The sequence below is a fragment of the Thalia democratica genome, chromosome 7 (assembly GCF_965202585.1).
Source record: "Thalia democratica chromosome 7, ktThaDemo2.hap1.1, whole genome shotgun sequence".
In the NCBI taxonomy this organism is placed as follows: Eukaryota; Metazoa; Chordata; class Thaliacea; order Salpida; family Salpidae; genus Thalia; species Thalia democratica.
In genome coordinates, this window is record NC_139171.1 from 51476253 (window position 1) to 51501999 (window position 25747).

Here is a 25747-nt window from a genome sequence, read left to right on the forward strand (position 1 = left end):
TTGCCTATGAATTAGTTAAACAAGATATTACACAAAGTGCCTACCTTAACAAAACTGCCTAAAAACAATGAGTAACGTCTTAGACCTGATAAAAGCTTCTAGAAAAGCAAGATGTGACTTGGTTCCACATTTGAGTGATGCTGGTGTGTTTCTGTTAATGTTTTGCTATGAATACTGAAACCACTAATTATAAGACATTAAATTGAATTTTTTTTTTAACTTTAATATAAAACAATGTTATTTTGTTTAAACTTATTTGCTTACTTTACAAAAAAAAAGATTTAATTTTTTTACTATGCAACATTTGTTTATAATTTTTACTCACGCTATAAAAGGTTTTAATAATATTAGTTTAGCAACATAAAGTTAAGCAATATTAATAAACTAAGTAAAACTTGGTGTTGGTTTGAAAATAATGTTTAAAAATAAACTTATAAGTTTTGTTGTTATGATATCTATTGATTTATTTTTTTTTCAAATATAGCTTAATTTTACATTGGTGAACTTTGTTATAATGTAGTATTAGATAAAATAGATGAAAAGTAGTTATGTACCAGTAATGTTTTATGTTTATCAAAATAAAATGATTAAACTGTCAAACTAACTTTAATATTTTTTTTTAGTACTGATAAATAAGAAAATAAATAAATAGTTTAAATTCCTGCATCAATTAAAATTTAAAAATGGGATGTTAAATCGTTAATTTTGTTCAAATAACACTAACAACAACACTAACAGTAATAAAATTTTATAGACGTCAGCAAAGTTTGGGAAGCAGTCTGCCAAGTTGTGGTCAAGAACATGTTAGACAGGAGAGCAACGGTCATCAAAAACCTGGGTAAGTTCACGTACATAACCAGCTACCACACTGCCACACAGAAGCACTCGCTGGTGTTCCAACGGCCCGTGTTCATCGTCTGTGACAAGCTAGTCAGCACTCACCGCCTGTTGCAACCTGCCAGGAAAATTACAGGTACCTTTTCAGTTGTTTTAATTATTTAAAATATCTTCAACAGGAAAATTATGACAGCTTGTGTAATCTGAACAAACTATGATTTAAGGAAACCTTATAAATTTTTTAATTGCTTCAAAATTTTTACGTCAGCTGTTTTTTTAATTGCTGTTATCCAGTTTTTTAAAAGTAATGAACAATTTGAATTTTGTGCTTTAAATTATTTTATTTAACAGATTTTTTTTTGTTATGACAAGGTTAAAATTTATGATTTCAAAGTAAAAACATTTAATAAATTAGTTTTATTACAATACCTAGTTTTTATAAAGCAACTGTTTATAACTTAAACTTATGTGTCATGTTTAAGATATGTTTGTACCAAATTTAAAAAGAAATTATCTATAACTGTATAAAACTTGAACAATAATTAGATTTTAATATTTATATGTCCTTAAGTTCACTTAAAAGCAGTCTAATAATAGTTATTTTAAACATTTCGTTTTTATACTAAGTCTACTTAAGTAAAAATTTTATTATAACTGAGGATCCCATCATTATTCCCATTGATTAATTGACTCTTATATTAGTTTATGAATAAATTCGTGAATTAAGGCCATAGGGGGGTTAGCCATGTTTTTTACAAGTTGATTCTATTTTAAAAAGCTTTTTCTAAGCTTGAAGATATTTTTTATCGTTTTAAAAAGTTTAAATTATTTTTTGAGATATGACTAGTCAAAGTCTGGCCGCATAATAGGTTCCCTATGGAAAGGAAAAAAAAAGACTACTTTATTTAAAATCTATCTCCTCCTACATTTTTCAAGCAATCTTCTTCAAACTTTCACAGTCTAATCTTTATACAATAACAAAAAAACGTTACTATGGAATTGAAAATAAGTTTTATAAAAATATTATTTTTTTGAAAAAAAATCACTTTTTTTTTGTGATAAAATTTTTATTTTTTTACATTATTAAAATTCTAAAGTATTGTTTTTTCCTTTTAATATAAGGAACATTTACTGAAAATTTGAAGAAGATTGCTTGAAAAATGTAGGAGGAGATAGATTTTTAGCGAATTTTTAAATTTCCAAGAAAATTGACTCCGAAAAATTTGCGGTCCATACGTTTGTATCAGAAACTTTTTGCAAAAAATTAAATATCTAAAAATTTAAATGATATTTTTGAATTCTATAAAAACTGGCTTGTAGTTTGTATTTAAAGCTTTCATATAAAAGCCAAAGTTAAATTTTGTATAAAAAAAATGTTGGATCCCCCCCTATGGCCTTAATAATTTTGTAGTTTTTTCCTTAGATTCAAGTTCAAAACTTTGATTGTTACTCTTGAAATAAATTATAAGTATAATAGAAGTAAATTATAAGTACTATAACTGAAACATAATTATAAGTGTAAATTATAAGTCATTAAAACCTGTACTCAATAGTTTTTGCAAATGTTATAATTTAACTGTTTTTTACAGTTAACTTAATATTACTTACTCACAAACTTTTTATTAGGTGAGCATCATGTTTCACATTTGAATTGGTCTGAATTAGGAATTATAACTGGGTTGAGAAGAGAAGATGTTGAAATGTGCGTGACTGAAATCGCTCAGGTATTAATTAAACATTTTAAATTCTACTAATGAGTTACTTAATGATCAACGTTAAGTACAAACAGTTGTTTTTCATTTATAATCTTATTATTTAATATTTTTGTTGATTTTTGTAAACATTATGTTCTGTTGATCCTATTTACACTTTTTTTACTGTTTTTCATAACTGAAACCTTTTTTTTATCTAGAAAATGAAACGTTTACATTTAAAAAGTTATACTTTATTTTGAAAGTTTTCAACCAAATCTTTTTTTTCTGGTCCCAGATTCTAAATACTAGTTTTAACATATTTTGTTTTTTTAATTAATCTTTTTTGTAAATCGATATTTTTTAGTTGAATATTTTTCGGTTATACAGCTTTGATTGTAAACATGATTGTACAGCTTTAAAACATAAACGAAAATATAGTTTCTAAAGAGGGCTTTTAGTAGCTTCTTACTAAGTGAAAATTTTAAAATGTTATTTTTTAGAGCAGTATTTTGTTTTTATTTAAAGTATCTTTTCTTATAGTCTGGTTTAAAAAGTATTACAGCTAAAAATAATATGGTCAAATTTACAAACAATTATATTATTTTTAGATAGATTGTTTTTTAAATTAAAGCTGATATAAAGTGCTGAATACTTTGTGGTATAAGTAGAGCGAATTACATTTGTTAAAAAATAAAAAACAACAAAATTTAATTTTATAATAAACACAGTTCTGAGGATCATTAAAGTTTCATTTTTAAATTGTGAAACTATTTTAACCGGTTGTTTTTATTTTACAATATATAAGATTTCAACTATTTTTATTTTACTTGAAGTTAGTAGAGCTTGATAAAAAAAAGTTGTTTCCTTTTCAGAACTATACAGTCTATTAAAGAAACTAAATGTTTCCTAGTCAAAACCAATGTTTAGATTACTTCATATTCTTTCTCTTTTTGTACACAAAAATAAATTTTTATTGAAACTTTGTTAAATCTCTAATTCACATATCTTTATACTAAGTTCAAACTTTATTAGATTTGAGAAAGTCTACTTGTAATGCTTAAAACCTACGAAACAAGACTAACTTGCGAATGAAGTGAGAGTTATTTATAGCCTTAACACATTTATCTTCAAACATGTTTTTTTTTGCCTTTTAATTACAACACAGTCAACTAAGCTAACTAAATTACTCCTTTAAACAACCTTGTTGTAGCACAATTATTTCCAATCATATTTTCCACAGTCGTTCATGCGTGCTCATGTCAACAACACGAACGTTCAAATGTTGTTTCCAAGCGTGGGAGTTCTGTACGTGAACGATCGCAACATCAAGATGAAGTTCTTCAAGACACTTCTCAAACAAATCGATCAGACAGGCCACATTACCAATAGCATGAAGCAGGTTTGATTTGTCTGTTTGTTAAATTACCTTCATGTTATTTTCAGTTTGCTTCAAGTTTTACCTTTTGTATATATTTTTAGTTTATCTTATCTGTTTTTGTCAGCTCATTATAAAAATACAATACTTCGAAGACAGTTAGCATTATAAGTATTTAGTTTTGTTGTATTAGTTTAATTTTGGTTTTTTTTAGCTAAGTTCATGTTATGTATTTTTATAATATACGATTTTAAAAGCAGTGTAAAAAAAAGTTTATGAAGAATACGTTGATCAGTTGAAAAGTTACAATTGAATTGAAGGTAATCATAAGTATACAAGTATAATTGAAAAGTTAACTTTGTTGTTTTCTTTCTAGAGTTGTTTATGCTTATACAACAAGTAATCAGAAGATAGATGTTGCTAGTTTTTTTGTGCAGTTTTTGTCAAAAGTTCAGTTTAAATTAAAGCGTGCAGTCAAGTTTAGATGAGAGTCAGTTAGAAAGGTAAATTTAAGCTTATTATATAATGATAATAAGTTTATAAAAACTGCAAATTAAAAAGTATACACTTGCTTGTTTTTGATACTGATAAAATTTGTTCACTTATTAAAGATGTCAATAAAATGGTAAGGTACAACAAGTACATGTATAATTTTAGGCTATTATTTATTATTGAATTTATTTAAAAAAAATTTAGTAGATCCTCATATGGGCTCACGACAATTCAAACTCTGAAATTTCAAATTCAAACAGTTTTGAGTTATTGTGAATTAAGTCTTTAAGTATTTTTTTTCAAATTACAACCATGTTAATTGTACCTTAAAGTACATTTTTTTACTTTTTTATTTCAATCTAGTGTTTGAGATGTGGCCCTTTAACATTGTTATAAGAATTTAAATTGTTATGTAACCATTCTATATGCATATTACTTTTTGTACATAAAATTAATTTTGAAGGAAACCTGGTAACAATTCATAATTTCCAATTAATTCATTTGTATTATTTACTTACAGATTACATTTTTTTCAACTTTATAAAAACGCATGTTTTTATTTTTTTTTTACAAACCTGTCGTACAGAGGCCGGGAACCGCAGACTCTGTGATGTCTGATGTGTCAACATTAAGCGCCCTACAGCGACCTGGTACATCCACATTCTGCTTACCTGTGTTCGTTTTAATATTTTATTTTGAATATTTAAAATTGTTTTTTTTACTTTTTTCTTTTTTTATACAAAAAACTTAAGCTAGCTTTTTTTTTGAAAAAGACAGCAGATAGTTAAAATTAAACCTTCGCAATTTATAATACACCATACTTTTCACTTAAATTTTTTAAAGTCTCATGATCCACTTGTTTTTTAGAACTGTTTTTTCAGTAAATACGTGTGCTACTGAGATACTAAGTAAATAATTTTGTTTGCTTATTCAAAGTATGTAAATATTAAATCTCACACAGGTTGGGCTGCATCAAAGAAACACTGCCACCCATTGAAGAAGTGATTGAAACTGAAGATAAAATAAGTACGTTTTGCCACATAATTACAAATTGTTTGAAATATAAAGTCCTATTTAAACTGCAAAGTCATCAGTGTCTTTGTAGCTTTTATTTCTTTTTTAGTGCTAGAACTTATGAAGAATAGTAGTTGAGATTTCAAAAAATATTTTTTAAGCCACATACGATGTCAAGTTTTTTTTAATAATTACAGCAGTTTTAAAAGTAGTTTATGTAGGTTTGTTTTACTTAATTGCAAAACTTTTATTAGCTTGAGGAGTATGAAACTTTAAAAATTAAATATGTATATTTTTTTTACTTGCCAAAACTTTCTGTTTTTTACTTAAACCAAAATTCTACTCTTAGTACATCATGAATAAAAATGAATTAATAAAATAATAATAAATTAATTCATTTACATATTCTTAATAATTGTATAACAAAATTCAGTATAAAGACTTATTTGGATAATAATTATTACTGATAGCTTTTTTTTATAACTATACATCGTACATTACATCATGTTTGTTACAAAGGTTTTTTTTGAATAAGTTTTTCAAAAACACTTGCACAAAGTTTAATTTGAAAATTTAGAAACTAAATTAGCTTCTAAACCCAAGCTATAGATTTTTAGCTTACACAAATGTCTAAGCTTATTAGCTCTTAAAAACGAATTTATTCGCCTTTTCTTGTGTATTTTTTAGTATGTATATGCAGATAGCTAATTTTAATTTTTTTTCTCAATTAGCAGGATTATTGATTTATTACACCATAAAAAATAATCTGTAGGTAATTCTGAAAATATTGCAGAAGAAATAGTTGATAAAGAAAATGATGAAAATCATGAAGTCAAATTTGTGAAGTTTGTTTTTTATATGTATTTTGTAATTTAGTAGTACAAAGCTGGTTTAATTTAAACATATCATATGTAAATTGAGTTAAAAAAAATCAACTAATTAGTACAAAAGGTATCACAGAGAGTTTCTGTAATTAATGTTAATATTATAAAAACATTATTTTACAATCATTATTACTTTCTTATACTTTGAGGTCATTAAGCGTTTTTTTATCAGTCTGATTTAAACAAGTATTTTCAGTACAAAAACATGTTAATTTAACAACCTTTTTTATTAATTTTATAGTTCAAATATTGACTACTTTAAACATGATAAAAGCTTTTAAATTGATTTTATAAAAATAAAATTGTTTATCAGATGAGTTAATATAAAATATTTTTATTCACTAACTATATTGCAATAATATAATCGCATTTTGTAAATAGCTGAGGCAAAAGCTGCAACTTCGTAGTTAACAAGTAGAAAATTTGTGTTTATAAACGCGATTTAATGCCGCTATACAACAGCTGCGATGGCCGAGTGGTTAAGGCGATGGACTTGAAATCCATTGGGGTCTCCCCGCGTAGGTTCAAATCCTGCTCGCAGCGCTTTTTTCTAAATGAATATAATTATTAAGTTTGCGTCAAATTTTAGTTTTTTTTTTTACAGTTTTACCAAATTGTTTTTGTACGTACCTAACTGTTTTGTGTAAAATCGACATCACAAAAGACTGTCAAAAAAATGTTTTACATAATAATAAAATGAGTAAACTTACAAACAACCATAAATTAAATATCTACATTTTGATTAACAACTATAATAGTAATAAATAAATAATATCAATTTGTTTGTTTCAGAATTTTTAGCAAATTTCTTATTTCTTACTCATTGATTTGTGTTCTTTACTTCAAAAGAGTTTTTCCACTAAATAGGCTTTTGAATTTGTTCCATAAATTTTAAGTTAGATTACTGATTTCAAAACGAATACCTTTTTTATTTATACGTTTCATGGTTTTATGTTTTTTATTTCAATACTTACTTTTATGTTAATTTCATAAGAGAAAGAATAGGACTTAACGACTATTACATTCTTGATGAGTTATATTTTATTTTTTATCAGCAGATATAAGCAAATATGTTTGCTTTATCTTAGTGTATATCTTGTATTTATACTTCATAAGAAATATATAAAGAAAAAAAAAACTATGCTTATTTAGACTACTTGTTGTTAATCTATTACATTAAGAGTTTTAAAAAAGAAATAATTTTAAAGCTTGTCTACATGATTCACTCTATAAAAACTTTAATAAGTTATGTTGAAAAAAAGACAAGTTTTATAACTTGTTATTTCGTTTATTTTGTTAAACAAAAGCAACTTCTTTATCAAAAAGATCTTAAAAATACATTTATTTTCAGTTTTCGTATGTAATTTTTTCATAAAACTTTTGGTTGGATAATAATTAATTCTTTTAATGCGTATATTTTTAAGTAAAGTAATGCTAGTTTTGATTTTCTTATAATAATATGTAAAATAAAGACTTTAGAGTAGTATTTTAATTTTAAAAACTATAGTTTATTTTTATAGAAAATTACTCAGAAAATAATGTAAGTAATTGTTATGTTTACTATCAAATACTTGAAAATATATAACTTTTAAATTCTTAGTTTTTATAATTTTTGGTTTTTACAGTTTTTAAATACTTTTAAAAATATATTAGTAAAAATTTAGTCCAAGTTAGTATTTTAAGCTAACAAGCGTATAGCTTTAAATCCTTCATTTTCTTAATAAATAAAAATAACAAAGTGCGATTATTTTATACTCAAGTTGTCGCTATTGAGTAAATAATCTTTTTAACAATGTAATATTTCATTGTTAAATTTCATTGCTCGCCAAGGGTAAACGAATATAATAGAAGATTAAATCCTTTCGAAATCTGGTATTTCTTTTTCTAATTATTAAAAACGACCAACGCATTTTTATAATACTTAAAAAACTTTTTTTGTTTGTTTTCTAATTAAGAAATATTTATTAACAAAAAATATAGCTATTGCAAAACTATTTGAAAATAAAGTAACTTTGATATCAAATTTTAAACCTTTATATAACTTTCTGATTCATATTTTGATGTTGCTATAGTTTAAATTAGTTCTTCAGTTTTACTTATTGTCACTTATAAGTTCTGATGAGCCTTTTTAGGCGAAACATTGTTAATATCGAAACAATGTTATAATTAAATTGAACGTTTATATGTATAAGAAAAAAATTGTAACTACTTTTTATTTATTTAAGTATGTTGACTTTTTATTTTGTCACAATAAAGGTTGCTAGTTTTTATTATAATATATCCAAACTTTTTTTGGTAGCAACTAGCTTTTTGAAGCTATCATATAATACTTTAACAATTTTAAGTAAGTAAACTCATTTTTAAAACAGAATACATAAAACTTCCAACGTTATTTAAAGGTAATAAAAAATTCAAAAGGTTAACTGTTTGATATAAAACTTTAAGTTCAGCTGATTTGAAGTTTTTGAGCTAGAAATACTTTATTGGTTAGGGCGTAGTTTATTTTATTTTAAATTCTTGATTGAATTTTGTTGTTAACATAGAAGCATAGAAGTATAAATGACATAGGTAATTGTGCACGAAAATTTCCACATTTATTTTCAGTGTACACATTAAAAGTAGCGTTCTGTCGCATTGGTTTATAAAAAAAAAATAGTTATGTTTACTTCTTAATTATTTAATTCTTGGATGTTAAAGTTTAAAAAGTGTTTAGTCAGTTTAGTATATTTCAACTTTTTTTGTTTATAAGTAAAAACAACGAATGTTTTTAAATATTACGTTCTCGATATATATTTAATGTTTTCACAATAAGAATGAATTACTACGCTGCTTCAAACCGTTTTAAAAGTTTGAACCCTAATATTAACAACTGTGTTTTAAAACATTAAAATAATTTTACTTGAGTAAATATTTGTTTTGCTTTTTGAGAAAACTTTAAAAACTTATCAAAGTTTGTGCATAATCACTAATGAGTGTTTAACAAGTTTGAAACAGCTCATTAAGATGACAAGTTGTCTTTGTCTTTGAAATTTATTTAAAGGAGTGGTTTAAAAAATAAGTTTATAAAAATTGATACATTATAATGTTTATTGTTTTCATCTCAACTTTATTGTTTAATTGATATTAAAGAAAGTTGTTTATAAAATCGGGTTTTAATTATCATGTTTACTGTTAATAAAACTACTGACGTATATTCAAGCTTGGGCTATAAATTTATTTGACATTTTCAAAAAAATGTAAACTGAAATGTAAATAAACTTCTTCATTTGCTTTGTATTTTTTCTTCCTTAAACTCTCTTTAAATCACATCGTTACATTTTGACCAATTATGAAAATTCTTATGCATTGTGTGGCTTCACTGACTAGACTAAATTTTTTTTCAAGTCTTAATGGTTTAGTTCGTTACTTGTGTTTCATGCTTTAACAGTTTGTTTATTTTTCGTTTGTTACGTTCAAGTTGAGCAATTCAATAAAAAGTTTGATATAGCTTTATTTATCTAGATCGAACACATTTGTTTTTTTAGTACCGTTTTCAATAACTAGTATAATTTTTTTAATAAGTCCATTAGTCGGTTTCCTTTGACATTATCATCATGCAGTGTTTATTAATTTAAATAAAATAAAAAAACTATTTACAACAAAAAAATAACGTCAAATACACATCTTGACGGTGCTTGAAATATTTTCAAAAATTATTTTGCTGATCAAATTAAATTTGAACAAGCCCTGCTAGGCACAATAGCACTTCAGTCAGCAAATCAATAACCCTCATAAACGTAATTGCCAATAAATTTTCGATGACATCTTCATTGTAAAAATCGATTTCAAACACCATATATGATTAAGTTCCACTGGATTTTATTTTACTTCCACCCGACAACGCAAACAGAATGCATCGTTAATTTTTACGAGTTGTTTGCGAAAATTAAAATTGACATAGTGGCACAGATTTTTTTTTGTGTTGTAACGTGTTTTTGTACGAGGTTTTAATTTTTAATCTTTTTATTTAAGCATGATAATTTGTTAAATTAAAATGGAGCTAAAGTCTAAATCACTGACGAGACTTAGTAGCTCTTCCAGCAATAAAGCTACTTCTATTAGCAGATTAAAGCTTCCAAGGTCTATTTTTTATTTCTTACCATTTTGTGTAATTTTAGCTTTGATTTGTTTTACTTTACAGTTTTAGTTCGTTTGTATCGAATCTAGATAACCAAGTACTAATTTCGTTTATAAATTATTTGGTACTGTGTTGACGTTTTACTATGTTTACCATTTACTAAAATATATTTTACTATGTTTATTTTAAAATCAAATTATTAGGTATTTCATCATGAAAAAAAAGTTGATTTGTACTTATTATCGTTAACCTTTAAAATTTGCATTTTAAGTTAAGTATTATCTTGTTATAGTGATACAATCCTTATGACTTAATAAAATATAGTATGACAGAAAACAGTATAGTATATTAATATGATATAGTATGTAACTGTGCTTACAAAATATGTTTTAAATTATTAAAGTCTTCGTTTACTTGATAAAAGCTTTAAAGTGTTTTAATAACTATTTCAGTAAATGAGAAATTGGGACTTTATTTAAAAGGTAGAAAACAGTATAACACTAAGCTTAATGAAAATAAGTTTAATTCGTTATACCAATGATATTATTTATGCGAAAGTTAATACAGCTTTTATAAAGTCTTTTTTTGATAAAGTGTTGTGCTTATTTATGTTATATGTAGAATATGAGTAGTTCCTACAAAAAAGCTTAAAGTTATGTCATAAGTCATGATCTCTACATTTCTTTGAATTTAGTTCTATTCGAATTAAGCTAGTTGTGAAGGATTATTAACTTTTTTTTTTGTATTCCAAAAGTAATTTTTTAATCTAACTTGTGTGATTGAATTGCAAAAGCGTGAATTGAAAAATAAATCTAATTTATCATAAGTTAACGAAAATTCGACAAATTAGAAATTGAAAACGTTACTTACTACTGTTTGCCCAGGGATTACATATCGAAACGTTTTAGACTAAACTTACTTTTTGATTATGTATTAAGTAAGTAAACAATTTTTTATAATAATTTTTTTTTGTTTAGTGTTGAAGTGCCAAAATCTCGAATTTCTACTGCGTCTGGTATAAGTTAGTTTAAATTTGTTTTAATGGTAATTAGATTCAAAGCTTTTAATTTTGAACGTTGCATATGATTTTAAAAATAAAATTAGGTTAAACGCATAGATTGTAAACGCTTTAAGTGTAATATATTTCTAAATAATTTTATTGTTTAAATTATTTTACAATTTTCTAATAAAAATTAAAATAATACTTTTGTACTATTGATGATTATTTCTATAATTAAAATATTAAATATAGATATTAAGTTAGTATAAAAAAATCACCAGCTTTTTATCAAGTTTTTTAGACCAATAAGTAATTTAAACTTGTTTAAATTTCACATAAAAATATTAGATTTTTACAGTTTAAAAAACTAAAGTTTTTAAAATAAAATAAATTTTTTGTGCCTCAAGTTTTTTAACTTTAACAATGTTGTATTTCATAAAATTCTAAAGCTTTGTACTAATGGTCAAAGCTAAAATAACATTGTTTTAGTCTATTTTACGCAACTTTAGACTAAAATAAAGCAAAAAGTATCATAGATAAGTAAGAACTTTACTCAGACTGTAACTAAATTTATAAAAAGAAGGAGTTTGAAAGTTAGGTGAAAAAATCATTGAAAGTCATTAAATTTTATATTTTTTCGAAACGCATAGAACTTACAAACATTTTTTCATTGAAATATCATTTAAAATACTGAAACATATTACCAAATTTATTTTAAATATCTAACAACGTTAATCATATTTTTTTTATAAGTATTAACTATTAGAAAAAATTAAAAAATAGTTCAGAAAAATCTACAAATTTATTGCATAAAACATAAGTTCAAAACGTTTTCAGATAAAAATCCGTCTTCAGTAAGGCCTATAATAAACCAGGCACGTGGCTTGGTACGTTTCTGTAAATCTACAGAAACGTATATTTATATGCGAAAAAACTTGCTTTTATTTCAGCTTAAAAAGACTCTGCTTTCTTAGCTTTAAGTATTCATTTAAACTTAGTTATGCACTCCTGAGAGAAAATTTCGACATGTATGTATTCTCTAGCGTTTTTAGTGTCGTAAAGATTAAACGAATTAAATGCATCAAAATTGTAACATTTAGCGCGTTAAAGCTTTTATTTTGTCAAAAAGCTGCATGCAAAATTGATCCTAATGGAAGCTGTAGCTTCAAAAACCAAAATCATACAATTTTATGTAACAAAAATTTGCATAAATTGTTGTTACTATTGACTACGTTAAATGTTTGATTTAATGAATATAAATGTTTTTGAGTTAAATTGTGATTTTTTTGTACTTATTTTTAATGAATGTTTTCTGGGTTTACACAAGTGGCAACACATAAAGAGTCATAGGGGGTGTGGAGCAAAATAAATTGCCTTGTATACACTTACCACTCGTACTTCAACATTCCATTTTTAATGTATTAACATAACTGCAGAGTTTCAGATTAAATTCAATAACATTAGAGGTAGCTGTGTTCCCGCTAGGACGTTATCACGCGTCATTTCATATGTTTAAATTTTTGTAGATTCATAACTTTTTTGAGCTAGCTACGTCCCTGTAATAAACTAATAGAACTAAAACACATTTATGCAACTAACTAAAAAAGTTGTGAAAAAATATATCATGACGTAGTAATTCAAAACTGTGTATAAAACTAAATTTGTAAAGGCTAGAAGATTTTTTACTCTATACTGAGATTTTGTATGTAAAAGTATTAAATGAAATTACAATAAAAACAAACACTTTTCCGATATAAACCTTAAATTAAAAATGATTTTACTAAGGAGCTGTTTGATATAAGTTATTTTTAATAAATATTTCTGTTATCGATGAAATAAAGATAAAAAACTTTTCCCAAACAACACTTAAAGTAATTTTAGAAACACATATTAATAAGAAACTGTATCTTACAAACTTCTCATCTTAAAGAAATAGTATTATCGATGAATAAAGATAAATTTTTTGAAACAAAACCTAAGTAAAAAAAAATCATTAATTAAATTGTTTAACAACAAACTATTTTTCCTAAAATACTCTTTTTAAAGTGATAATTTTATCAAATAAACAAACGATTAAACCTTTTTTGAAACATAATTATTTTTAATAAAACTACCTTAACAAAAAATTGGTTGTTGTAAAATTATTGGTTTTATAAGTTTGCCATTATCTATAAAAAGGCAGTATTGTTTTGTTTTTTTTTATATTTGCTTGTAATAAATTGACCCATTTACTCTCTAAATAATCTAAGTTCGTATGGTTGCTTGTTGAGTCTGTTAAAGTGATATCAATATGCTTCTTCAAAAGTTTTGCTCGATGTTGGATATTTTTGGCATAGTGAAGTTTGAGTGCAGCTCGATCATTTGTCTCGCTTGTGACCAGTAATATGTAATATTTACTGTAATAACCACCAAAATTGTGAAATATGCAATAAAATTTTAGATTTTTCAAAACTATCTTTTGATTTTTTCTAATTGTTGATGCAGAAGAAATTCACAAATAAAAAATTGACTGTGACCTGGACTGATTTAAGAATTTTTATATAAATCTTGTCAAGTATGAACTATAAAATTTTCTGATTAATAAAAATATTTCTTTAGTTTTAAAAAGTTTTTGTTTTATTTTGTCAAATTTACAGAAGCTAAACATTAAAGTATTTAGTCATGTATTGCTATTATCGTTATATCTTGTATGTATATTAAAGGAAATAGTTCATAAAAGTGTTTAAAAGTAAATATTTACTTATTTAGTTTATATTATTGTAAAAAAAGCAACACTTAGAAAAAAGTCTTAGTTAATTATGATAAATTAAGTTTTTGTGTTTTAAGAATTTATGTCTTTTTTGTGTAGGTATAAAACAGTAATGTTTCGTTATAGTGTGGTATAGTTATGAAATAATAAAATTCAAGTTAAATAAAAAACAATAATTGCTTTTATAAGTAATTAATACATTTTTTAGAGTTTTATAAACAGGTAAAGTATATTAAGGGTATAGGGGGGTCCGCCTTTTTTTTACTAAAAATAACATTGGATCTCATATGAAAGCTTGAAGTTCGAACTACAAGCCAGTTTTTATAGAATTGAAAAATATTTTATAACTTTTGAGATATTTTAATTTTTATAAAAAGTTTCCAATACAAACATATGGACCTCTTATAACGTTCATTTTGCTTAACATTCAATTTTGCTTACAAAATTCAAGTGTGTAAAAAATAAGAGAAATAATTGAGTTAGTGTAACATTGCATTATATAAGCTTACAAAATCACCTTCTAATGCGAGGCAGAATGGTTCGAGGCGTTACTACGCCGGCTGCTAAGCGCGGCAGACTAAAGTGTCGTGGGTTCGAATCCCGGCTGTACCATGATTACTGGGTGTGCTCGGAGTTGGTAGAAAGTTTGTTGTTGATCTGCTTGTAGTTCCACGGAGGGGATTTACGAAAAGAACCAATTTACTTACTTAAACAAATCACTAACTTACTCAACTGTTTCACCTCTAACAGTTACAGAGTGGCTCGCAGACTCATTGAGGTACAAGCGACTGGTGTGCCGTTTCCTTTTAATTTTTAAGTTGAAATCAGTCATAAAGATGATAATTACTATAGTTAAAAATTATTTAAGGGCATAAGGGGGTCTGACATTTTTTTTTACTAAAAATAACATTAGATCTTATATGAAAGCTTAAAGTACAAACTACAAGCCAGTTTTTATAGAATTAAAAATATTTTTAGATATTATAATTTTTATAAAAAGTTTCCGATACAAACATATAGACCGCATTTTTTTGGGTCAATTTTCTCGGAAATTTAAAAAACCACTAAAAATCTATTTTCTCCTTTATTTTTTAAGCTAGAGACCTCAAACTTTCAGGAAACGTTCCTTTTATAGTTTAAAAGACTTTGAATGTTGAAATTTTAAAAATATTCAAAAATTAAAATTTGAGATAAAATAAAGCAAAAAAAAAGTGTTTTTTTTTATGAAATTTTATTTTTCAAATTAAAAAAAATCCTGCATCCAAATTTTTTTAATTTTAAAGATACACTTTCTGTGAAATTTTGAAGAAGATTGCTTAAAAAATGAAGGAGGAGATAGATTTTTAGTGAAATGGTCTTTTTTCGCGTTTTTAGTTTGCGCCTTCCATTAGGAATCTATAGAGGTCACCGAATTCAATCGCTCATATCTCAAAAATTATTTTAAATTTTTTCAATCGGTTAAAAATGTCTGATAGCTCAGATAAAACTCCATAAAATAATATCAACTTGTAAAAATCAAGTTGAACCGCTCCCCCTATGCCCTTAAACTGGAGAAAAAAATCTGAATTGAAAAGTAAAATTAAGGTATAGAATCCGTCTAATATAATTAAAAATCCACACATTTATTTTTTCAAATTTTAGCGCTTTTATCTTGTTTTAAACGTTAGTATAACTTAATTAATAATTATTATTAAGATAATATAATTTTTTAAATACAAAAATTACTTGAAATGTTTTATCAAAAATATTTTTATCTAGAAAGTTCATATAAGAAAACTTTAAAATAACTAGGTAACATAGCTAGTTATATTAATTAGTTATAATTTATCAGTAATAAGACTTTTAAACATTCTTATGACAAAACTTTGAAACCTACTTTCAAAACTGGTTGCTCTGGAATAAAAACCATTTAAAATAGTAATAGAATTTTTAATTTAAAAACATTAGAAAAAAACTTTTTATCTTGAGTTTAATTTTCTACTGAAAACGTATAAGAAAATCTGTACTCTAAAAAACTTTGAATAATTTAAGATAAAAAAAAAATACAAAAATCTGCCCAGCTTGTTTATAGCATTCAGAAACCAAAGTTAAATTAGTTCAGAAAATATATGTGTTTCTTTTTGTTTAATTTTTCTAATTATAAAACTAATAAAACAGAATCCCCTCATGGCGACGCAATTTCTCGCCGCTCCCTCTCGACAGCGCCACCGGTGTCCAGAATGAGCTTGCGCGGCAACAACCTCAACTGCGCGTCTCCGGTGTGCGGCGCTCACGAGCTGTGCTACCTGTGCATGCAGCGGCAGATGAGGAACGTTCGGGTGGATTTCTCGGAGGAGAGGAGGAGGAAAGATGAGGAGCAAGCCGCACTCCTCCTCCAGTACCAGCAGATGAGGGACGCGGAGGCGGTCGTCAAGGAGAAGGTTGGTGGTTGCTAGGTAGAAGTTGTGCGGTTGTTAGGGAGTAGTATTGTACTCGTTTTGTGGGACAACTTATTATTTATGAGTTATATGCTTAAGCTTAGTTTGTGAGATAACAATATTCCGATAAACTCAGTATGAATAGTTATTTCCTTTAAAAAGTATTTTTTTACAATAATAATGTTTATAGAAGACTCTTTTTAACTGTCGAGGTCATCAACATCTCCTTTAAATATCATTAAAACAATTTTCTTACAACTGTTATTGTTTAACTTTTAATTACTAGTTTACTTTAATTAAAATATAAGTATTGGTCTAACAAATTTTTCACAGGAGAAAGAAAACGAGTTGCGAGTTACTAACAGGAAAGTGGCGGCTTACAACTTGGGCGTGGCAGAAGGAACTAGAGAGGAGAAAAACAAGAAGCCCACTTCTTTTGAAGTAAAACCGCTTTAAATTGTTATTGTAGATTGTTTGATTTGGTATTAACATTTTCAGGCGTCCTACATCTTGCAAAAACGTGCACTCACGCCAAGTAGGAGGTACGGGCAACGCGAATATGGAAGAATACTGGAAACACAAGTTTGTGGAATAATTTTTTTTCATGTTTTAGTGCAGGGTTTTGGGCGATTTTGGCTATCAGCGGGTAAAAATTAAACGAGTAATTAACAATTAAAGTGGAGTTTACCAAACTTTTTTTTCAAAAGGCCCCCTTTAAAGAAATTAAAAAGCTATGGCCTCCTCCAACAAGATTTCTCAAAAACTACCATTAAAACCGCCTAAGACCTTTTTTTTTGTTCTTTATCATGAACTCCAGAATAGTGTAGGTTTCAAACTATGTCTTTGTGGCTCCAACTTTACGGCTTATGGACCCCTAAATTTCCTTTTTTTTACCATAATGTCCAGTACAAGTTTCAAAACTACCATTAAAAACGCCTAAAACCTTTTTTTGCTCTTCATCATCAACTCCAGAATATCTGATGTAAGTTTCAGATTATGACCTCATGGCCCCCTGTAGCCCCTTTGCTGCTCATGGTTCCCTAGACTTCTGTAATGGCCCCTAAGGGGCGACGTGGCCTTTTTTGGGAAACCCTGTATTAAAGGGACGATATCTAACAAAGGGGTGCAATTGTTATTTAAATTGCTGCTAAGTAAGCGGTTATAAAAATGAGTTTGGAAAAGCTTTATAGTCAGTTTGATGCTTTTTAATGATTCAGTTAAAACTAGTACACAGCAAGTATTTTTCTTTTTTTATTCGTATAATTTGAACTTATGTAATTTAACTTTGATAATTTGAAATTATGGTAACAAAGTTTGTTTGTTTGTTTTTAGGTTAAGATGCGGAATTCTCAGAAAATTCGAGAACTCCATGATAAAAAGTATCAAGAAAAAATTGAACAAGCTCAACTGGCTGAAGAGTTTGTTTATTTTATTGTTTTAAACGAAAATAATTAGTTAGTTTTTTAAATGTTATTTCATTATAGATGTGTGACTTTTCAATATGAAAGTTTTCTTCTTTTTTAATTTTGATTTCTTCTATATCATTCATAGCTACAAATCAATTGTGTTTTTTTTTTTAGATTTTAATTGTCGTAATTTTTGTAGAAAATTTATAAATTTGTCTTAATCGATTGAATTATCTCTTCAAATAAATTTAAAACCTGATTTTTTTTATCATCTAGGATTATTGTACTTTTTTCAGTTTGGCGAATCAAAGAGAACAATATCTTAAAACCAAAGCTGAACAAATATCCAGCTATCAGAATGCGCTTTCTACACAGGTTACTTGCTCGTTTATATTATAGAAAACAGTTTATATAAAAAATTATTTAAATAAATACTACGCTTTAAAAAAATATGTAGGTAGTACTTTAAAAATTTGAAGTTAGTCGTTTGCTAACAGAGACCCTAGCGAAACAAGTTATCTGTAATATATGATAAAAACAAATTTAAATAGTTTTATTTCTATATTAATCTAACACATGTTTCTGTGGGTTAGCGGGTCAATAAACCTCAACTTTCATAGCTCCGTTGAAGTTTGTTAATTTGTTTACACACAGAAACATGTGTTAGATTAAAATAAAGAAAGAGTACTGTTTAAATTTGTTAATATTAAAAAGTATTCAGCAATTTTAGTTTTTTTAAATACTCACTTTGTACATAAATCTTTTTTTTTCTTGTCTAAAACAGTAATTTTTAGGAACTTCTTTTTTGTGTACTGCTAAAACTGAACACAGTATGTGATAAAATTTTTATTAAACTAAAACCCAAACCAACTAAAAAAGTATAACTTTATTCTTGTAGATACGTAAAAACTTTATCAAAGTAGTAAACTTATCTTAGATCATAACATAAACTTAGCTATCGTCTTTGCATAAATTATCTTCGTTACATATAACTAATCCGAATAATACATCAGATTATAAACAAGCCACTGCCGATACCGAAGCTGGAGCCAGATAGTGATGGACCGATATTCGGAAAATTTGATGCCACTAATCAAAAACTGTTCGATCAGAAAATAAGAGCTCAAAATACTCTCAAGTGAATATAATGACAATTTTTTTTTTACGTTATACTGTGTCACATAGTTTTCTGGCTTATTTAACAATAAATTTTTTTCATTAGTTTAAAAAGTTAAACGTGAGTTAAATTTAGTTTTATAAAAAAAATATTTATTTTAAAGACTTTCTAAAAACAATAAATTGTCAATCGCTACATTATAAGTATTTTTGATGTAGTAACTTCTGTTTAGTAATGTCAGATTTTTGAGCTGTAACTTTTTTTATTAAATATTTTTTAAATGGTTAAACTATTTATTAAGTTTTTTAGCTTTTTAGAAATAAAAGTTGTTTAAAATCTCGTTTACTTCCTTGAAATGTTTTAAAAGATTTTCCTGGAATTAAGAGTATGCTAAAACTTTTTTTTTAGGTATGAAATTTTTTTAAACTTCTTTTAAAACATTGCTCACTAAGTATGAGATAAAACTATTTAAGTTTAATTGTCTTAAATTTTACTTGAACGAATTTTTAAACAAAATGCTAGATGCCAGCTTGACATGGTGAATGAAAAGAAGAAAAGAGTTGCGAATATTCAACTGCAAAAATTAAAAGATGAAACTGAAATGCTGAAGAGATCCAGAAAAGAGTTTGCTTTGTTGTAATAAGACTTAGACAAGCAGAATTAAAAAAAAACAAATTTTTGTTTAGACTAAAGATCATCTTACTATTAAAAGTTATTTTAAAGATTTTTTAAATGTTTGTTATCTTTTGATAAGTACATCTGCAAAACAGAAGTAAATGAAATGTTATCAATTATCAAATATTTATTTGTTTCTTCATCAACAAGCAAGCATCCACGCAGGTTGATCGCAGACAGGATAAGTCACCACGAGAGGGCGTTGCAGTGGAGAAGATCTCTGGAGAGCAGCTGGAAGGTTCACCATGACAACAAGATGAACCGGCTGGCCAATGAGAGGAAGGCTGACCACGCGTCCTCCATTCTACTCCTCCAACAAACCGACAAGTACAGGTGAAGTACCTAATATGAGATTGTTTACTTTTTTACCGTGTAAGTGTGTATCAGCAGTATTTTTGTTAAAAAGTTGCTCAAATTGCCTCAAGTAAGCCAAAGCTGCTGTTTTCAATTTACAAAAGTAAGTTGTTCAATGGTTAATATTAGTAAAATAATCAACGATTTAAGGTCATGGGGGTAAGCCATATTTTTTACAAGTTGATCTTATTTTATAGAGTTTTTTTCTAAGCTTCAAGATGCTGTTTATCGTTTATAAAAATTCAAATTTTTTTTTGAGATATGACCATTCAAAGTCGGGCCGCATAATAGGTTCGCTATGGGAAGGGAAAACAGCGAAAAAAAGACTATTTTATTTTAAAATCTATCTCCTCCTACATTTTTCAAGCAATCTTCTTCAAACTTTCACAGTCTAATCTTTATACAATGACAAAAAAAAATTTACTTTGGACTTTAGAAAACTTTAAGTAAAAATGTGTTTTTTTTTTTTGTCATAAAATTTTGATTTTTTTAAATTATTAAAATTCATAAGTAAGGTTTTTTTCTTTTAATATAAGGAACATTTCCTGAAAACTTGAAGAAGATTGCTTTAAAAATGGAGGAGGAGATAAATCTTTAGTGATTTTTTAAATTTCCGAGAAAATTGACCCCAAAAAATTTGCGGTCTATACGTTTGTATTGGAAAATAAAAAAAAGAAATATCTCAAAAGTTAAATGATATTTTTGAATTCTTTAAAAGCTGGCTTGTAGTTTGTACTTGAAGCTTTCATATAGAAGCCAAAGTTAATTTTTGTAAAAAAAAGTGTTGTACCCCCCTATGTATGGCCTTAAACTTTACAAAATTACTTATTATCTATAAATTAAGCGTACGAAGTTTTTTTTTTCATAGGGCTTACTTTTATTGTTTGTTTTTTTTTTAACCAACATAAAATTCATAACCATTTATAACTTATACACATAATTTAAAATTAAACCAAGTTATATATTAAAAAAAATAATTAAATCTTTACAGGAGGTGTTACCAGTGCAAGAAAGGAATACCCAATCATGGCGAGTCCAATATTTGGCGGGAAACCAGATACGTGCCAGGGTCCAGAATCATGGTGTAGGCCCCACGCAACTTTCGGGGTTAATAGACCCAAAAAATGTCTATTCATGGTTGACACACCCCATAACTTTCTAAAAACTTCAATTATCACTTGGCTTGCACATCATTATACTCGTTGCTTGAAGCAATTTCACTGTTATTGTGTATTACCTATTTATGATGTACTTTTTTCTGTATACTGTCGAAAGTCTAACTTGACGCCTGTTTAAACGTAGTGTGTAGCATTGAATAAACTAGCAACTAAGTCTTATTAAAATGTGTTCTTATTAAGTTATAAAATAATTTTTCTCGTTTTATTTAAGCGCTGATAACAAAAATATGTTATATGGATTAGTATGGTTAGAACATATCTGATTGAATTTTTAAAAAAGTAAATAAACGCTACTTTAATCTAAAAAAAGAGCTTAATCTCAACGAAGTAAACTGCTAGCAAAGTTAAACAATTACTTATTTTGTTTATTGGTACTTTAGTTCAGATTCAGGGATCTTAAATGTGTTTTTACAATTAAAGTTTATAGAAGAGGCCGAATTACTTACAGTCCAATATGTTTCATAACGTTTTACTAAGGGATTTATCAAGGATAAAAAATTTAGCACATAAAATTAATAGAAGATGAATATTTTTTTACTTGTTTTTACTATATTATTTTAATGTGTTTTAAAACTACTAGTATGTTATTTATATAAAGCGACGATCAACAATAATACTAGTTTTGTTGCACAACTAACAGCCCGTCGTGCTCGAATACAAATATATAATTTGTATGATAATTTAGTTGTTGTTTATAAAAAAAAAAAAACTGCTCAAAATATTTGGTCTTAGGACTTGGCACACGAAAAAATTTTTCGATTATCGAGTCGCTTATATGCCTTTTGAGGTCTTGTCCAGGACAAGCTGTGCACTATTTATTCAAACATTTGAGAACAACTGCGGCCCACGAGCATTTAAATGTGGCACGCTAAACAAAACTGTGTTTTAGATATTAATTTTTCCTAAAAAAATCTAGTTTGATTAGTTTTGTTTTATTTCCCTGTTTAGCGCATAAGCTACGCTAATTTTATAAATTGAAAAAATAAAACAAAAAACAATTTTAACAGCGGAAACATGTAACAGAATAGCGCACATAATTTCAGACGGTAGTGGAAATAATGTGTTTTGTCTACGTTTTTATTTGCTTGTTAAAAGCTTCGTAAACGGGTTTGAGTTATTGTTAAAATAGGAAACAAGTCTGTACGTAAAAAAGAGAAGTGTTCTTACCTTTCTGTATAAAGAAAACAACGCTTTTGTATATGTGGCATTCAGGTGGTACGTTGTTAGCTTTAACGTTTATTTATAAGATTTAGTCTGTTTGTTCTTCAGGTTAAGGTATGTGTTTATTATTTATCGAACTGTAAGTTTGTGTTCATTTTTTGTTAGTAGTTTTGTACTAGTTCTGATGTGATCATTTGTTTTTCTAGCTTTTAGATATAACATAGATTTAATCTGACTTTGTACTAATCTATATTTTTCTATCCCCTATTACCAATAAGCGATCCCTTTTTTGAGATATTGGAGGCCATAGGTGGCCTGAGCTTTAGGAATCGGATTTGAAAAACGCAGCGAGAAAACAAAACAAGATATTGAGTTCATTTATTAAACGACTTTTTTACGACTTAAAATTATTGAAAATATAATTTGGGACATTTTTTTATTTTGCGACATTTGATTATGATACGAAATTTAATGTAAACAGAATTTTTTTGAGACACAAGTCTACAATTAATTTACAAGTGTGTAGTAGTGGTCTATTGAGCTCTATTAAAAGATTTGTTTGATTTCGATTTTTTTTCCTAAAAAATAACTATGACCTTTGCGGTTATTTTTACTTATAATTTTATCTGTGCTTTTTTCATACTAAGTGTACAATTTTGTATGCTGACGAGCATAATCTTTCTATTCCTAAGTGCACAATATTTTATTTAAGTGTACAATATATGTTGCTACTAACATAAGGCTTCAGAGGCGCAGTGTTTAAGTGCAAAATTGAAACTTATTGAGTAGCCAAAAAGCGCATGTATTTTTTTTCAAGCATAGAAACATGAGCTAAGAACCGCGCAAACCTTTATATAGCAGAAGAATATTTATTCCCGATAAAAGCGGCTCGTACTTGTAGATAAAATGTTAAATTTGTCTACTACTACTAGTTGATTGTTCTAAAAGATAGATAGCAGTTTTGTACTCAGATAACTTGAAGTTTTATTTTGCTGAAGCTTGAAATAAATTGTTTACTGCGTATTTTAAGTTAGTTATTATTCGTCAAGATAGTAATTTCCAATTTTTATTACTCATTTTAAGTTCAAGTATAAAGTTGTATCAAAATGCTTCCTTTTGTGACAATTAACTCCTAGTCGCTCGTTAAAAATTTTTGCTGCGTTTTTATCTTTGTAAACGTCCCCAAATACATTTTTTTGTTGCTTGAGCACATCCAACACCACCTTCTGAATTAGATGATTCTAGTTTAGTTAAAACGATAATAGAAAACAGAAGGTATGAAGATTTTGTATTAAAGTTAAACATATGAAGTCACGATCAAGAAACTCCAGTAACTGTCATTGTTATTATTTGAAACAAAATTACAAATGTTTCTAAAGCTATTTGCTAAAATAGTTGCTTTTATCAATTAGAAGTGCTAACTTTTAGGACTTTAATGTAAAGAAGTATATTCATGTAGTTCTACGTAGTCCATGTACAGTAATAGTTTGTATTTAAGCTTTATAAATAACATTGCAGTAACAGTCTAAAGACAAAAGTTTTGTTTTATATAAAATACCATTTAGTTTGATTTAGTTTAACTGATAGCAATACCTAAATAGCTACTCTATAAGTTAAACAAAATAAGGCTTAGGTTAAAAACATCAAAACATTAAAATTATTGTTTTCGAAAATTTTTATTTATAGCAATAAAAATTCATTCAGATTTAAATAATCATTTACCAAAGATACCTAATAAAACATTGTATTTTTTTTTGAAAATAGTATTACTTTACTTTAAATAAAAGTACCAATCCTTTCATAAAGTGTATATAATACTAAACATTAATAAAAAGTAAATACACCCTCTCTAATGGAGTAACTGTCAAATTTGCACGATGGGGACAAAATTGCACGAGGGCAAAAAGTTGCACGAAAATACTTTTGAACGAAGATACTTTTGCACGAGGAGACAAAACTGTACGATTATAAAATTGCATGAAGACACTTTTGCACGAGCTGAAAATTTTGCACGGAGACATTTTTGCACTTTTGTTTTTTTATTTTTTTTTTTATATATAATTTTATTTATTGTTTGTTTTTTTTTTGTTTTTTTTTTGTACTATCACTGTTACCCCTAACCCTTACCCTCCGTTAGTAGCTCTTTTTTTCTTTTTGTTTTTAATTAGTTTATCTTAAGTTTTTTTTTCTGTTTTATATATATATTTTTTTTTTACTCTCGTGCAAAAATGACCCTCCGTGAAAAATTGACCCTTGGTGCAAAATTGGCTTCGTGCAACTTTGTGCCCTAGTGCAAACTTGTCTTCGTGCTATTTAGACCCGTTCGCCCTAATGATATAGTAAAAATGTACAATTTTTTTTTTAAGCAGTAAATTCTATTTTACAGTTTTGTAACCTGACAACTTTTAAGTTCGAAAGAAACAGCTATTTTTACAGGTTTTCAATTTTTTCTAAATGTTTAGCAATCAAAATTTTTTTTTAATTTATTGCCGTATTATTTATTTACAAAACCTATGAAATCTGTTTTGTAGAAAAATGTTTTAAAACAAATAACTTCGATGCAGCATAGCTTAATAAATTAAATGTTTAAATTATTTTTAATCATTAGTAAACTAAAGATGCATAAACTTACAAAAAAAAATTACAAGCTTTAATCTAAACTATTTTCAAATAAGTGATCTGTATTTTATTTTTTATATATTTCTTGCAATAAAACAGCAAAAAAGCTTTTTTATTGTTATTTTCAAATAGCTTTGAATAATTATAAGTTTAACGTTGTAATTAAAAATAGGCAGTGAGTAAAATGTTTAGTCAAAAATAGATAAATTTTAAAATATAGATGTAGTTCTTGATACAGTTTTTCTGCTTTAACTAAAAACTTTGTGAAGTGGTTTTTAAAATGCGTTTAAAACTTACAAAATTAAAAAAAAAGTTATTGAAAACTTGATAAATTTGGAAATTAATATAAATGTATTTTAAAATATTTATTATGTTATAGAAAATAATGTTTTAAGCGAATATTTTTAGCTGATACGTTATTTTTAAATAATGTTTAATACTAAGTAGAACTATCTGTAAATAATTAATATAAGTCATAGAAGCTAAAATCAAGAGTTATTAAAAAAAACAACAATAATAAGTTATAGAAACTAATTATAGAAATTCTAAGAAGAAAATAATACAAAGTTCTTTTACAGAAAATACTTAAGAAATAAAGATTGTAATTAAGTTGCAAATGATTGAATTGTCGACTTGTCGTAGAATGTTCTGATCATTA

The 25747-nt window shown here is 26.5% G+C and overlaps 1 protein-coding gene and 1 non-coding gene across 2 annotated transcripts; both read left to right on the top strand.

Annotated features, from left to right (window-relative positions):
- On the top strand, positions 1–21467 carry LOC145841756 (coiled-coil domain-containing protein 81-like). The gene is made up of 17 exons (XM_082949110.1): positions 1–143; positions 755–973; positions 2464–2561; positions 3772–3930; positions 4985–5073; positions 5360–5424; positions 6185–6257; positions 11391–11434; positions 16320–16582; positions 16913–17020; positions 17078–17161; positions 17912–17997; positions 18282–18360; positions 18999–19123; positions 19625–19726; positions 19943–20110; positions 21123–21467. The coding sequence occupies exons 1-17, from the start codon at positions 68–70 to the stop codon at positions 21217–21219; spliced, it is 1935 nt and encodes a 644-aa protein (XP_082805236.1). The 5' UTR covers positions 1–67; the 3' UTR covers positions 21220–21467.
- On the top strand, positions 6758–6839 carry Trnas-uga (transfer RNA serine (anticodon UGA)). The gene has a single exon. It is a non-coding gene; the product is annotated as a tRNA-Ser (tRNA).
- Positions 21468–25747: the final 4280 nt, after the last annotated feature.